The 15,737-nt window shown below is 43.6% G+C and overlaps 2 protein-coding genes across 2 annotated transcripts; both read left to right on the top strand.

The window, feature by feature from the left end:
- The first annotated feature begins 942 nt into the window (after window positions 1-942).
- On the top strand, window positions 943-4,772 carry LOC113151900 (forkhead box protein F2-like). The gene is made up of 2 exons (XM_026344766.1): window positions 943-2,418; window positions 4,086-4,772. The coding sequence occupies exons 1-2, from the start codon at window positions 1,443-1,445 to the stop codon at window positions 4,256-4,258; spliced, it is 1,149 nt and encodes a 382-aa protein (XP_026200551.1). The 5' UTR covers window positions 943-1,442; the 3' UTR covers window positions 4,259-4,772.
- An 8,527-nt stretch (window positions 4,773-13,299) lies between these two features.
- On the top strand, window positions 13,300-15,483 carry LOC113150911 (forkhead box C1-A-like). Its single transcript, XM_026343665.1, has one exon. The coding sequence runs from the start codon at window positions 13,610-13,612 to the stop codon at window positions 15,029-15,031; it is 1,422 nt and encodes a 473-aa protein (XP_026199450.1). The 5' UTR covers window positions 13,300-13,609; the 3' UTR covers window positions 15,032-15,483.
- The last annotated feature ends 254 nt before the right edge of the window (window positions 15,484-15,737 follow it).

The raw sequence follows: 15,737 nt of genomic DNA, 5'->3' as shown, positions 1-15,737 counted from the left end.
GCCGCTTCGGCGCAGGACGGATGTTGATATTACATTTATGAGACATAGAACTCCATCATGTTGGACAAATCTGTGTGTGATGTCTCCATGGGGGAGAAAACTGTCGACGCCCGCTCGCCTAATTTCGCTTTTCTCTCTCTAATGAACGTGGGGCCCATGGGACCGGCTCTGGCCCGGGGCGGTAAGCTGACACTGGCGCGCTGTGTGTGGTATCCAGGGCCGGGCTTGATGGAAAAAGCCTGCTTCCACTCATGTCAAAGTCATTTACTCAGAGCAACCCCCCGCTTACACACGCACGGTAAAGACCACCACCTCCATCTCTCACACTCCTTGCCCCAGCCCGGCGCGGCGACAGTTTGTTTTTGTTATCCTCTGGACCCGTTTGGGAGGAAATTATGAGCAAAAAATATAAATAATACAAGACGGTGCGTTTTTCATTGCTTGACCACGATGCGTTTGAGTCTTGTCTGCAGCAGATACGAGCAGGCCCGTGTGAATGTTTTGAGAATCATGGCTTCGGTTGCGAGCTGGATCTTTTGCACATATTGTGGTGGTTTATTCGTGTCAGGAAAATGTATGATCTGTGGCACATTGGGGCTGAAATTACAGCTCCATACATAAAGGACCAAAGGGGAGGGGGCTCGTTTTTTAACTTGTGCGGCTGGCGTGTGGCGCTGTTGATTGGGATGTCTGGGGGAGGTTTGATAGATGGCTTAATTGCGTGTAGTCCGAACTTGGAGAGGGGGGGGTGGGAGGAGAAGAAAGAAGACGAGAAGAGGAGAGAATGAGGGGCTTTGGCGCTGCTAAGAACGGTAAGTGGACTCGAGCCAGATTTGGCAAGAGGGTGGGGGGTGGTTCCTATTGTCACTGATTTTAGTCAGATTTGAAGGCGCAGAGTGCGGATGAGGAGAAGGGGTGGGGGGGCTATCGCAGAGGGAAGAAAGATTTATGAAATGATAGGTGGTCGAGCTTTGTTTGGCTGGACTGTTGCGCGCAATAAGTCCAGGGATTTTCGTGTTTCCTCCACTTGAGGGATTGTTAAGGCGGTCGATGGCCACCCGGAGCGCCACACAGCACCACTTAGTGCCGCTGTGACACCCAGTGGAACCCTTCTGACGAGCTACAATCCTGGACAATCAGTCTCCAGTGGATAACCCAGCTCCCCCCACTCTTTCTTCCTCTTCCTCTCTATGTCAGTGCGTACCCACCGTGCGTTCTTCATGCGTCAAGGGAGCACTATGCGTAACGGGAGAGTCGTGCGTAACTGGAGACTGGTTTCACTCCATTTTCCACTGGGATTCTGAGGACCACTGGCGGTGTAACGCTCACTTGCAAGGACACCAACCGCTGGATCTCGACATTTTTCTCTGCTCAAACATCTCACAGCTCGTCTTTTCTCCCTCCCTCTCGTCTCTCTACGCCAGTCGTACGTCAGAGCTGACATGACAACCGAGACCCCTCAGCAGCAGCTGGACCCTCCGCCTCCTCTGAGATCCAGCCCGGCGTCCGGCGTCCTGCACCCCGCCATGCTGAACCCACAAGCCGCCACAGAAAATTCGTCCACAGCCGGTAAAGGGAAGAAGACGAGCTCCGGTTTAAGGCGACCAGAAAAGCCACCGTACTCGTACATCGCTCTCATCGTTATGGCAATACAGAGTTCTCCCACCAAACGGCTGACACTCAGCGAGATCTACCAGTTCCTCCAGGCTCGCTTCCCATTCTTCAGGGGCTCATATCAAGGCTGGAAGAACTCAGTCCGGCATAATCTTTCGCTTAACGAGTGTTTCATCAAGCTGCCCAAAGGCCTAGGCCGACCCGGGAAAGGCCACTACTGGACTATCGACCCGGGCAGCGAGTTCATGTTCGAGGAGGGCTCTTTTCGACGCAGACCCAGAGGCTTCAGAAGAAAATGTCAAGCTCTGAAGCCCATGTATCGGATGATGAACGGCATAGGCTTCGGCACCTCCATTCTCCCGCAGAGTTTTGACTTCCAGGCTCCATCTTCCACCCTCGCCTGTCACAGCAACAGCTACAACTTGGACATGATGAGCAACTCAATGGCAGGGGGATACGATGGACTAGGCGGTGGCCACCACGTTCCCCACATGTCCCCCAGTCCTGGATCCACATACATGGCGAGTTGCCCTGTGCCGCCTAACGGGGAGTACGGACCGGACAGCAGCAGCAGCCCCGTACCGTCCTCTCCAGCCATGGCCAGCGCGCTGGACGGTCACTCCCCATACGCCAGTACATCCGTACACTGGGCATCCTCCGGCGGGTCCCCCTATATCAAACAGCAGCCTCTAGCCTCCAGCAGCCCCGCATCCTCTGGTTTACACTCCGGCATGTCGCCTTACTCCCTGGAGCAGAGTTATCTTCACCAGAACGGGAGAGACAGCCACTCCACCGACATATCAGGTACAATCATCTTATTCACGGCTCGTGTTGGCGACGATGAGTTAAAATAACTAATAAAGAAAAGAAAAACACAATAATAATCCTCAGTGCACCTCATCTGCAAGAAAGCAGGATGTGACACCAGCGGCCTGTGACATTTTACTGAAAACTCAGTTGTGAATGTTGTGTTTCATAAATTGAACTCATGTTTTAAAATCGAAATAATTCTAAAGGACACATTCTTTTAATGCTGCTTCATATTTTAATTTACGAAAACTATTTTCCAATTGGACACATTTAATTTAGGCAGATGACTTTTAATTTAATGTGTGAAAAAGAATTGAACTTATTTAACTTTACTGAATCATAGCAGTGATTGTTTATTGGATTGTGACGCACACACTCGACCCCGCACTGATCGATTTAACCAGTAAAATAACATTAACTGTCTAAATTATTTTCAGCCAATTAAAATATGTTGTATTTATACTTTAATTCACTGTTTGCATCCAATCACAGTCTCAAACGAATCACGCTTCACGGGATGTTTGGCCTAATTGACAGATTAAGAAAAACAGCTCTTTCGTGATCGTTCTTACTTCACCTCCCTGGTTCTCGCTCATTTCCTTTAACATAACAGACTGAAGCTTTACTAAAGTCTGGGGATTTCACCGAGGCGAGCAACCCATGCTGGAGCCCGAAGGGGTCCCAGAGGTTAACTAAACAAAGACTGTGCAGGTCGGACCACACCGGCGGAGGATTTCAACCGTTGCGTGTCCACAAGAGGTGGAACGTCTTGTTAAACTTTACGCAGCGTCTTAATTGAGGCTGCGCGGAGGAAAAACGTGTTGGACCGAGCAGTGCACGGTCGGTAACAGTGTTGTCAGTGAAAACGGGCGCAGGGCAGCGAGCTGTGGCCCGGAGGATAAAGCCTGCTGTCTTCCTCTGGAAAACCCAGTCACATCTGGAGTCCTTATGACCTTGACGAAGCCACAGCCTCTCCATTTCTTGTTTGGTTTCTGGACAGAGGGGCTCACTCAGACACAAAATGACGGTTCTGAACGTGATTTACATATTTTCAAAGGGTTTGGGTTCTCCAGGATAAAATTACTCATACAGATTATTTATATTGGCCATAAATAAGAACTATTAAAAGCGCTAAATAGGTTCAGACGCAGCTGAAGGAAGGTGAACAGCCTTTAAATTTAAGAGGCGTCCAGAGAATAAATATTCTAAAAACTTAAGTTATGTGAAGAAATAACGAGTTGAAATAACCACGAGTTGATTCGTGAAGATGGTTTCTATTTCTTAGAAATGATAACTTTACTAAACAAGGCCCTGACTGTCTTAAACAAATCTAAAGCTCGGATCAGGGACTGTGTGACAGTTTTAGAAATGATTTCCTCTTTTTCTCGTTCACGAATTAATTTGTAAAATAAAATAAAAACTAAGTGTAAACAAATGTTGAGGTTTTTCAATCAACTTGGTCTGTTTTATATTTTATATTTAAAACATGCAGCTCTGGTCTAAACAAGTCTTCTGTTCCTCCCACACGCTGTTTACTGCTGAATCAGTTTCTGTTGGACAGGTTCGATTCATCGTGAACTAAGATGATTATCACGTCTTCACCTGTGCAGGTAATGACATATATACATATAATTAAATGTCCTCTCTGTTTACTTGTGCAGTGGGGATCCCGCGCTACCAGAGCCACTCCTCGGTGTGCGACAGGAAGGACTTTGTGTTGAACTTTAACGGCATCTCCTCCTTCCACCCCTCGGCTGGCGGATCCTACTATCACCATCACCACCATCACCATCCCCAGAGCGTGTGTCAGGACATCAAACCGTGCGTGATGTGAGCCCCCCCACCCCGTCACTGTGGACTGAGGCAGCGGCGGCCACAGTGAAGCTGCAGGCCGGTCAGATGAGAACAAACACGGACGCTTTCATGCTTCTTGTTATTTGTTATTTGGGGGATTGAGACGAGGACGTGCGCCGGGCTCCGGTCTCACACGTTGGCCTCCTCCATGCAGCCAAAGAAGCATCTCTGGTTGTGAAACTATGTAATGAAGGAAACGAATGAAGAAACAGCAGAGGCCTTGAACAGAAACCACTTTGCCTATATGAACCCTGACAAGCGTTTTCTTCTTCAAAAGAAGTTTCAGAAACACGACTTTCAATGCGTTTGCTCCTGTAACACGCGCAAACCAATTATATCCTATGTAACTTTGTCTATTAGACTATTAGAGTAACTACACACACGACGCTTTAGGCTACATGAACTGCAACAAAGCTGCACTTATTGTATAATCTTTGCCAACTTTTTGTCTTGTAAAATGGTTTCAATAAAGCTGATATATATTTTAGGCTACATTCAGACTTCTGTCTTTCCATATTAAGTCCTGTCTGGGAGGTGGAAACGTTTCCAGTTCTGCATGTTGCAAAGCTGATATTGTTCTAAAGACATTTTCATTTTAGTTTTTACTCAGCAGTGGAGGAAAGCAACGAGGTACATTCACTCAGTTGGAGATAGTTTAATAAAGAACCTCTGTTTTCTGTTTTTTACTCTGCAGATTCAGATGCAGCACGAAAACATATAATCTGTTTATAGTATTTTAATATTTAAATCAAATGTACTTTACCTAATGTTGTTAGGTGCAAGATTAAAGTTCTACCTACATGTTGAGGCATCAGTCAGTGCAGTAAGATAATATAAAATATATGATCATTTACACTGACAGGAACCGTCCTGTTACTCTTAGTGCTTTAATTCACATATTATTACATATTACGGAGTATTTTGTAGTATAGCTACTTTTACTAAGATAAAGTATGTGAATACTTCTTAAACCAGCAAGTTGTGTTTTTAAACTTCTGCAGCTGAAGAAATCTACGGTCGTCCAGTTTATACTTTTCATTTTCTGAGTGTGAGTGTGTGTATAACTTCAATACTCTCAGTAGGCTGTTGGGATTATACATGTGTATGGAGAGTATGTAGATTACTTCAATACAACTAAAAATCTCCAGTGTCTGACATTTATAATCTAAATTAAAATCCCCAATACAGATCAGAAAATACTAGAATGAAAGGCTGAAATGTAGAAGTACTTGTGTACTTGTGTGTACTCTGTACGATGTACTGTATATTATGTTTAGCAGGTAAACAGCAGTTTTAATGTGTCTGGATGAAGTGGATTTTATTCTACAGGCTGATATTTTATAAATGATTTTGCTTTGTAAGTGACACGTTTGTGAAATCTGCAAAGAAACTACAGCTGAGAAATAAATGTAGTGGAGGGAAAGAACCTGCCCCTGAAAGCAGCACAGTAAGTTTAAAGCTAATTAAAAAGGAAATACATTATAAAGGCTCTCAGTTAGTACATGATGACGTCTGCACCATTTTAGTTCATGACACAAACACAGCAACATGTAAATGTGAGACTCACACACACACATGATTAAAACACTTCTGGATACTGCACACGGGGCATGTTTTACAGCTGCAGCCTCTCCAGCGCAGCACAAAGCTTTTTGCATCTCGAGGCTGCTCCTTTCCGTGTGGACGTCCACCACTGCCAACATTTGAAGACACCATATAAACAAATGAAACGACAGAGCCTGTGGTAAACGTGGTATTTTTAGAGCGTGGTAAACAGATCAGACTGAGAGAGAGCTGCCTCGTCACACAAACAGCTTGTGCTGCGACTCCAGCTTTCGTGGCTTCAGGTCATGAATCAAACGCAGCATCCTTGATGAGTCACGAACATCTACAGACATGATTTGACAGTGGTACCTCTGCAACAGGTCACTGACGTCAGAACAGTTTTTAAAATGTGGAGTCACTAAAAACAGGAGCTTTTATCTTGGACTTCATATGTCCTTCATATCTTTTCTCCTGTAGATTAAAACCTGTGTAAGAAGATTTCTACTCAGTTTTCAGACAGTTCTCATAATTAAATTCCACACTGGACAAAGAGCCACATGTGAAACGTGTTGTAATACAGAGAGCAAGCTTCAGATCCTGAATCAGTGTCAGGAATGCAATGGAAGAAGGAGTGAAGCCTCTGTCGGCTGCTTTAAACACTCAAATATCCTGTGGCTGGTATCATCAGCATCAGTATTAGTGAGAAGGGAGAACTAGGTTAACTAGGATGACCTGAGCAGAGCTCAGAGAGCAGAACGTGGCCCTCCATGATGAGAAGTCACACTAAGTGGCCCTGCAGCAGCTGGATTTTCCATGACTGTGTTTTTGAAGGGATGAACATTCAGTTTGGTGGAGTACTGCGCCATCTAGTGACGTTGATACAGAGATTTAGGTTTTTAGCAGCACAACATGGAGGTAAACACAAAGCAGAAAGCAGAGCTGAATTTACACTCAGTAAAACTACGAACACCGGGTTCGATGTCTTATCTTATGTTGACCTTGGTCTCAGTTAATGAAACGATCTGCTTTAATCTTCTGTGACCTCTGTTTGTGATGTGATCTTTACCAAAGTCAGAAATATCAACAAGCTGATAAATCACCAGCAGTCATCACTGAAGACATTCAGTAAACGCATGGTTAAGTTGGAAAAAGTAAGTGAAACACTGTTTTGATAACTGGTTGAACCACATTTGGCAGCAACGACTTCAAACAAACACTTCAGACCTGCACAATGTTCAGGAGGAACTTCACAACGGCTGAACTACGTCAGCTCAGACAAATTCTAAGAACATCTGGTGTGAGCGTCTCTCTTCCAGTCACTCCGCAACATCTCTGCTGGGCCTGGGGTCTGGGGTCTGACTGGACCCGACCCAAAAGGTGGATTCTGTGTCTCCAAAGTGTTTTGGTAGCAGATTTACTCCAGTGTTTGTTGTGCTGCTTCACATCTGGAATGACTTCATGTTCCAACTGAGGATGTTCTAAAGTCAAAATAAAAACTAATGATCAATAATAGAATAAGTTTACAAAGTGAAGCTCAGACTTTTCCTCTGGTGCTGCCATGAAGTGTAAATGTTTCAGGATTAAATATTTAACATCTGTCTTTAATAAACTGTGATCAGTTGATCAGTTCGTGTCTCAAGAGTTTAAAAAGACAGAACCAGACTTAACAGACTTAACACGTGTGTGTGATTCTTTACAAACTAAAATCATCTCAAGGCACTTTACACAGTAAAGTTAGGACCTTACTGGATTCTAAAAACCCCCTCGAGCAGCACCGAGAGGAAAAAACTGAGTTTAACCCTTAAACATCCAGCACAACCAGGCTCAGAGTGGAAGAGAACATTAGCATCAAAGATAATGATAATAATGTTAAGGCCACAGTTAGACGCTGTCAATGTATTAATGTCTATGTTTAATTAGCATTTTAGCTTGTCTGAATGCCAAAGTGGTGACGTAACAATAACTTATAAATACGTTCCTGAACCAACTTCCAGCTTCAGATCCTCACAGCAGAACTTCTTCTGCAGAACTTGTCTCTGTCTGAGAAAAAATCCTGGTTCTTAAGCTTAGATTTGGGTTAAAAGCTGTGTCTCTACTTGTTTCATTGTTGCCACCATGGTTTTTACTTCTCTGAAGGTTTTCATGTTCTGAACGTCAACTTCTCTTCAATCAAAGACAGAAAACATGCTGCAGGTGCTCGTTCACACACCAACAACTCAAAGACTGCTCCTCTTATCAGTCACTGAAGCTCCGGCTCGTTTCATGAAGTTTTACACACCTCAACTAAAATCTGTAGCTCATGTTTCAAGTAAATCCTTCTGAGAGTGAACAGAAGGTTTAAAAATTCAATGTTCAATGTTCAATTAGCGTTTGGTGTAGAAAGAAGTGCTGGTAAGTTTGCAGCAGAGTTCTCAAAGACAAAGATCAGCTCTGAAAAGCAGGACGACTCTAATTGTTTATGAAAATTAGCAGCAGTGTTACAGCAAAGCACAGGATACAACTTAATGAGGAAGGAGCCAAAGACGAAGGAAGAACAAGTTACACCACAAAAAAGGAGAAAGGAACAGTTTAAACTGCAGACGACTGATAATAAGAAATTATTAAAACGCTGCATTTATACCACATTTTGTTTTGTTAACCTTATGATATGAGAAACTGAACAGCCTCAGTGCTCAAACACTGCAAGTCCTGTATAGAAGAAACCATCTGATAATAATAATAATAATAATAATAATAATAATAATAATAATAATAATAATAATAATAACAATAATAATAATAATAATAATAATAATATAATAATAATAATAATAATAATAATAATAATAATAATAATAATAACTATAATAATAATAACTATAATAATAATAATAACTATAATAATAATAATAATAATAACTATAAGAAGAAGAAGAAGAAGAAGAATTTATTTATAGAGCACTTTTCTAAACACATGTTACAAAGTGCTGTAGGTGCAGTGGAGCTCTTTATGTAGTGACCACTCTGACACACACACACACACACACACACACACACACACACACACACACACACACACACACACACACACATGAATGCCATTTGTTAAGTGTGTGTTTGCAGAGTTAAGTGAGGGTGTTAGTTTGTGCAGCTTGTCCACCAGGGGGCAGAGTTCACAGCTCAACACTGTCACATTTATTAACTTTTGCCTTTTAAAGTTAGTTAAAGTTTTTATTGTATTCTTTCTGTTGAATTAGCTGATTTCAAATGACACAGTTGAGGCACAGTTCACTGCACAGACTATTCGACTATTTAGTGAACAGGCTACTTTATCCCATAATAGGCTACGATTCAGAGCCTCCTTGCACAGACATATATGGTCTGATGTCTTCAGGTTGTTTACTGAACATCAACTGAGGCAGATAGGTGTAGATGATTCTTCTGTTTGTTTCTGCTGATGAGATGAGAACAGATCAGGATATAAAATGAAATAATTCATCCACTAAATGAACAACAGCTTCCTTAAAGTGAAAACTTTTGCTCGGTCCTTATTTGGGTTTCATTCTGCAGTCTGCTCTTTAAAAAAAGCCGAGCTGCGAGTCGCCTCGTGGCCTTGAGAACAGCCTTCCCCTCCTCAAATCAGTCACAGCCGGAGCAGCAAACACATGATGAATGTTTAGCACATGGATGATTGGCAGATATTTATTTAAAAACCAATTCCATTGTGCGTTTGTGTGCATGACTGTGAGGTCCTGGGATATTTTGGAAATCTGTCTGTGTTTAATTAGGCACTTAATATAAACAGTGTTGACAACGCAGTGAAGTGCCTACAAAGAATTTCAAGTGAATCCCACAGGAGAGAGGAAAATATCCCAAACTGACATGTTTGAGGAAACTAAGTAAAGTTCCTTCAAAAACACGCTGGAATCTGAACCTTTATTAATAAATGATTAAGTCTGAGTTGTTAACTCCAGTTAACTGAACTGTTTCCTCCTAAAATCACAGCTTCCTTCCTCACACTGCTGCATCTACATCGATGAGGCAGCAGGGGGCGCTATGGGACTGTTTAAAGAGGTGGCAGCACAGTCTTCAGTGAGGAGGATCAAAACCTGTCACTTCACTAGGTGGAGTTTTATTTTTAACTAAGCAAAAGCAAAAACAAATAATAAACTAATTAATCACAGTAATAATTCACACGTCAGTGTTTCTCTCAAGTTGGAGCCTGAATCTTAAATCTTCAATCTTCAATCTTCAATCTTCCTGCTGATCAGTGATAGTGTTGAGTTCTTAAGTGTCTTATATTCCACAGATTAAATTCCTGCTTTAGTTTATTGAAGTTTTATTCAGTCCCAGTCTCACTGATCTCATCCAGCTCTGTGCCACCGTTAAAAAACATCAGTCTCACATCAGAACAAGCAGAAGATCTACAACATCCATCATCTTCCACAAAGATTCCTGAACAGCTTTGTTGAGACCACAGATAAATCTACTTGTCCTCCAGATGCTGAGCCGGCTCCGAACAGTTTCTCTGCAGATTCCTCTGAGTTCACTTATCATATAAGTTATGATCACTTTAGTCCACAGGAGCTGTTTTTAGTTTTACTCTGCACACATCTTCTAGTTGTATTTTAATAAAGGGACTAAAAAATATCTATACATGGACGTAATAAAATGACCAACTAACTAATCCAGCTGTGCCTCAGACTTCTCCACAGTACGTAGATACACACAAGTTAAGACGACAGTAACACAATCAATCGATCATTAAACCAAACAGACGTCACACACTAATAAAAACAAGCCTGGAATCACTGTGTGTTTTATTCTTTCAGAGAAAAGTGGCCGCCCGTCTTCCTCATACCACTACAGAGTCGGTGTGATGACCTTTTACATCCAGACTCTCTTCAGGGTTGCTAAACTGTTCAAACACCAGGACGTTATTGTTTTACAGCTGTGTGAAACTAGTTAGAAGACGTTCATTTATCTCTGAGCCTGTTCACATGGATTCATCGTTCTACGTACAGGAGGACATATTAGTCCCATCAGATGAACTCTTTTCTAGGTGTCTCTATTTTCTTTGAGGTAAAATGAGGTGAACGCTCTCAGCCTGACTCGAGCACCTGTGATGACAGCACGCAGCAGAGATGCAGACTGTTTTCACTGTCCTCCTTCAGTCTGTGTTGTCACAGACTGCTCAGTCATCTGTGAAACACTTGAACCTGCAAAACAAAGGTGTTGAACAAATAACGTTTTATTTATTGGGTTTTCCGCTGGGGGGCAGGAGAGTCTCATGAGTCTGAAGAGGAACCAGCAGCAGCAGCTCTGAGCTTCACCTCAGCTGCTGCTTCTGCTTCAAAACTGAGCGCAATCAACTTATTCGTTCAGTTATGAGTTGATTTATAAATTCACAGATGTTGTCCTGTGGATTTTCTTTAACTTGGTCCCAGGTGTCACGTGATGTGGGGGTTTCATTGACCCGTTTGTGGCAGACAGTGAGCTGCAGATCTGAACTGGTTCATTGATAAACCACCAACAAATGTCGTTACTACAATAAAGACTAAACCCATCACAGCTGTGCAGGTCGGTGTTTCTGCATCTCTACCTGTGGGATGCTGCTTCTCTCCCCTCCATCATCTTCTCGGAGCCTCGGCGCGTCCTGTTGTCAGCGGGGGTCACTGGTCCGTCGTGGCCGGTTCAGGGGACTCACCCCCCGGACCTCACAGGTGACAGTCCGCTCTGCTTCCTCCTCCTGTGAGTCTGCACAGCGACACATGCAAATCCCAGAACAAAGAGAAAAATAAAAATCACACGAGTGAGAAACAGATCATCACCGTCTCAACACGAGTTGGTAGTTTTATTATTTCTCTGTTACAATAAATAGATTTTATAGAATAAAATAAAGACGCGCGTCTTCAGGCCTTTCTGGTTTCAGCTGGATCTTTGCTCACGCACGTTTGTCCAGAGGACATGTTGACTTAAAAGAAACGTTTCCACTCACTTTAACTCACATTTAGCTTCAGTTAAATAGTAAAATGATTTATTTAATCTTTATTTAATCGTTTTATGTTGAGAATGAATTAGAGTGCGTTTAACAGAATTAAATGTTGTTAAATGAAACAAGTTAAATCAAAGATGAAGCTAAAATATTTTTTAAATCTATGAAAAATACGTTTAAGTAATTCCACATTATTCTCACTGTTCAAACTTAAAATAAACCACATGTCCCAGTTGATTTAACACCAGATGTATAAATATATATAAAAACAGAAGAAGGGTTCAAATAAAAGCAGTAGATGTGGCAGCAGAAATGTAGTTTTTAAAGTTTTAGATACAAGTTTTTAAATAAAACTCTTAAATATAATTATTAGTTTTTTAATAACAGAATTAATAAAATATCTACAGAAATAAATCTAAATATAAAGTGATAAACAAATGACCTATAAAAAACTATTTAAACTGATTTTATAAGAAGTTCTTATTTTATCCTGTATATATATATATAAATAATATATATGTGTGTGTGTGTGTGTGTGTGTGTAATTTAGGTTTCCTGTCAGGATGGATTAAGAAACCTTTCCTTAATCGTCTCCATCTTTCTCATGTTTTCACATCATTATTCTCATCAGGCTGTAAAAACACAACGTGGATTGTTTTTCTGATTTCCAGTCCACACAGTGAAACATGATGTGAGCAGCTCTGTGCTTCTTTTCACACCCGATCAGTGCGAATGACATTTGGAGGTTTTCATCTTTAACAAAACGCCACCTCAGACTCAGCAGCCGCTCGCACCCAGCGCACATTTTCTCACCCAGTGCGGCCAAATGATCTTCATCTAACCTTTAATTAGTTTCCACACACCGCCCACCGGCGCTGTGGGGGGGCAGGAGGGAGGCATCCACACTCTTTAATGTCCATCTGTTTATTCAGAGGCTCAACTCAGCTGATGAGCTTCACACCAACTGATGACTGTGGAGACTAGTTTACATTCCTACTCGCTAATTCCTCGGCTCTAATTAGAATTATTTAATAATAGAAATGTGAACTTTCAACTTCTTACAACTCTTCACATTTCAGGCCTGTGGTTGATACAACAGACAGGACGGAGATTCCCTGACTGTGGTAAATTCTGGGCGCTCCACTTTGGATTAAATCCACTTTTACGCACAGCTGTGATAATTCAGAGAAGAACCCGTTCAAGGCCCAGCAGCCTTATAAAAAAATAAAACACACAACAAAGGTTTTAATAACTATAGAAATATTTGATATTTGATATTTTTCAATGTGATAAATTAAACATGACTTAGAAATTAAATGTTTTGTAATTTGGGCCATTGAATAAAACATTCAGCAATATGGGCACCACCCTTAAGAGCATTTTAATAAGTCCATGTCTGAGCTGAGGGGAGAGGGAACGAGCAGGGAGGAGGGGGAGGGGGGAGGTAGTAACTTTTATCGCCATGCAGCTTTTCCACAGGTTCACTTCGTCCTCCAATTGAATGGTGGAGCACACATTCGGGGAGGAGCAGCCCGAGCAGCCAAAAGGGAGGAAAAATGTGAAGGGTAAAAAAAGCGTTCCTTGCTGTTAGACTCGCGCTCCTCCAGCTTCACTTTGAACCGACTCAGTTCCTAAATGTTCGCTGCAGCAGTGTGAGCACTCTCCGTTTCACCGTGGAGAGCTGTGGCTTCAAAGAGGACTTACTGAACACAAAGAGAGAAGAGAGACGCTTACCTCGGTCCCAGGAAGAGAAAAGACTGTGAGAGTTTCTAGGGGGGACGCAGTTTGGGGAGGTTTTACGCATTGCGCAGGATGCAGGCGCGCTACTCCGTCTCCAGCCCCAACTCTTTGGGAGTTGTACCGTACATCAGCAGCGACCAGAGCTACTACCGGGCCGGCGGTGGATACACCGGGATGCCTGCGCCTATGAGCATGTACTCACATGCGGCCCACGACCAGTACCCGACCAGCATGGCCCGGGCGTACGGACCGTACACCCCTCAGCACCAGCCGAAGGACATGGTCAAACCTCCGTACAGCTACATCGCCCTCATCACCATGGCGATCCAGAATTCACCGGAGAAGAAGATCACCCTGAACGGGATTTATCAGTTTATCATGGAGAGGTTCCCCTTCTACAGGGACAACAAGCAGGGCTGGCAGAACAGCATTCGGCACAATCTGTCCCTCAACGAGTGCTTTGTCAAAGTGCCCCGGGACGATAAGAAGCCCGGTAAGGGCAGCTACTGGACCCTGGACCCGGACTCATACAATATGTTTGAGAACGGCAGCTTCCTGCGGCGTCGGAGGAGGTTCAAGAAGAAGGACGTGCAGAGGGAAAAGGATGGGCAGGACAGACAGGGCAAGGACCCCTCTAACCGAACCCCAGGCCGGGAGCAGGACCCGCCGGTGCAGGGCTCTCAGCCGGTGCGAATCCAGGATATAAAAACCGAGAACGGGACCTCCACGCCACCACAGGCCGCGTCCCCAACCCTGAACACCGTACCCAAGATCGAGAGTCCCGACAGCAGCAGCAGCATGTCTGCAGGCAGCCCACACAGCGTGCCCTCCACCCGGTCACTGAGCCTGGACGGACCCGAGCAGCACCACCACCACCACGGCCAGACCCCGGCACAGGGCTTCAGCGTGGATAACATTATGACCTCTATGCGGGTTTCTCCACAGGCCGAGCTCTCCCCGCCTCTCATCGCCTCCTCTCGGACAGGTATCACCCCCTCGCTGTCACTCAACTATTCCCCCAACCAGACACCGGCTTACAGCTCGACGACCTGCAACCAGAACGTCATCTCCACGAACTCCAACGCGACTTATCACTGCAACATGCAAGCCATGAGCCTGTACGCGGGGGACAGATCATCCGGCGGACACCTGGCGCCGTCCACCACGGTAGAGGAGCCTCTGCCCGACTATTGCATCACCACGACCACCGCTTCCCCGCTCGGGCACGGCACCCTGAGCCAGGCGGGCCAGGACGGCCACCATGCGCACCAGGGCCGGCTCGCGTCTTGGTACGGGGACCTGAGCCACTTGGGCGCGGGTTACCCGGCGCAGCAGCAGAACTTCCACTCTGTGCGGGAGATGTTCGAGTCCCAGCGGATCGGGCTGAACGGCTCCCCGGTCAACGGGAATAATAGCTGTCAGATGGCCTTCCCGTCCAGCCAGTCGATCTACCGCACCTCAGGAGCTTTTGTTTATGACTGCAGCAAGTTCTGAAAGCCCAGACGTGTCTTCTAAATGAATGACTCTAATATATAATTTCTATATTTTTTGTACTTCTGGTCTTTTATTCTCACTTCGAATGGACATGAGAGAATCTGTTGTCGAGACGTGTGTAACACCACAACACGTAAGTGTTCTTCCTTCTCACTTTGAGAGTTGTTTATAAGGCTCAAACACCAGTTTAATGACTATCGACTGTAAATTATAGCCTAATATAGTAATTTATTTCTAGGAAAAGGGAGTGGTTGGATGCTGAGGACCAAACACTATAATGTTTCTGCAGTTTTCTTTTGCTGCCTTTAATTGTCCCATGTCTTGTATAGAAATAGAGGAGGACCTTTGTAGCCTATACTGACTTATTTTATTCATTTTGTCTTACGTGTTTAAAATATTTTGAAGGCATTACATCTTGTTTGTTTAATAAAGTGCCGTCTATTTGATTTTAATTGGAGTGATTTATTAGCAGCTAGAGGAGGGGAGTGTGTTTAAAGGAGAGGTGGAAATTGATTCATTAGTTAATAGAAGTCGAAATGTGTTTAAAATTCAGACTATTTGAAATTTATTTAATTTATTTCTAATTGTTAAATGTTATAAAAGTGGTGGCCAGTAAAAAAAGACTCCTTTTAAAACACAGGCCTACACGGAGAGCGGAGCTTTACGCGCTCAGCGGCCTAAGTCGACTTAATTTGAACTTTTCAGC

The sequence above is a fragment of the Anabas testudineus genome, chromosome 4 (assembly GCF_900324465.2).
Source record: "Anabas testudineus chromosome 4, fAnaTes1.2, whole genome shotgun sequence".
NCBI lineage: Eukaryota > Metazoa > Chordata > Actinopteri > Anabantiformes > Anabantidae > Anabas > Anabas testudineus.
The sequence above is the reverse complement of the archived record's forward strand: the minus strand, read 5'-3'. Positions and strand labels throughout refer to the sequence as shown.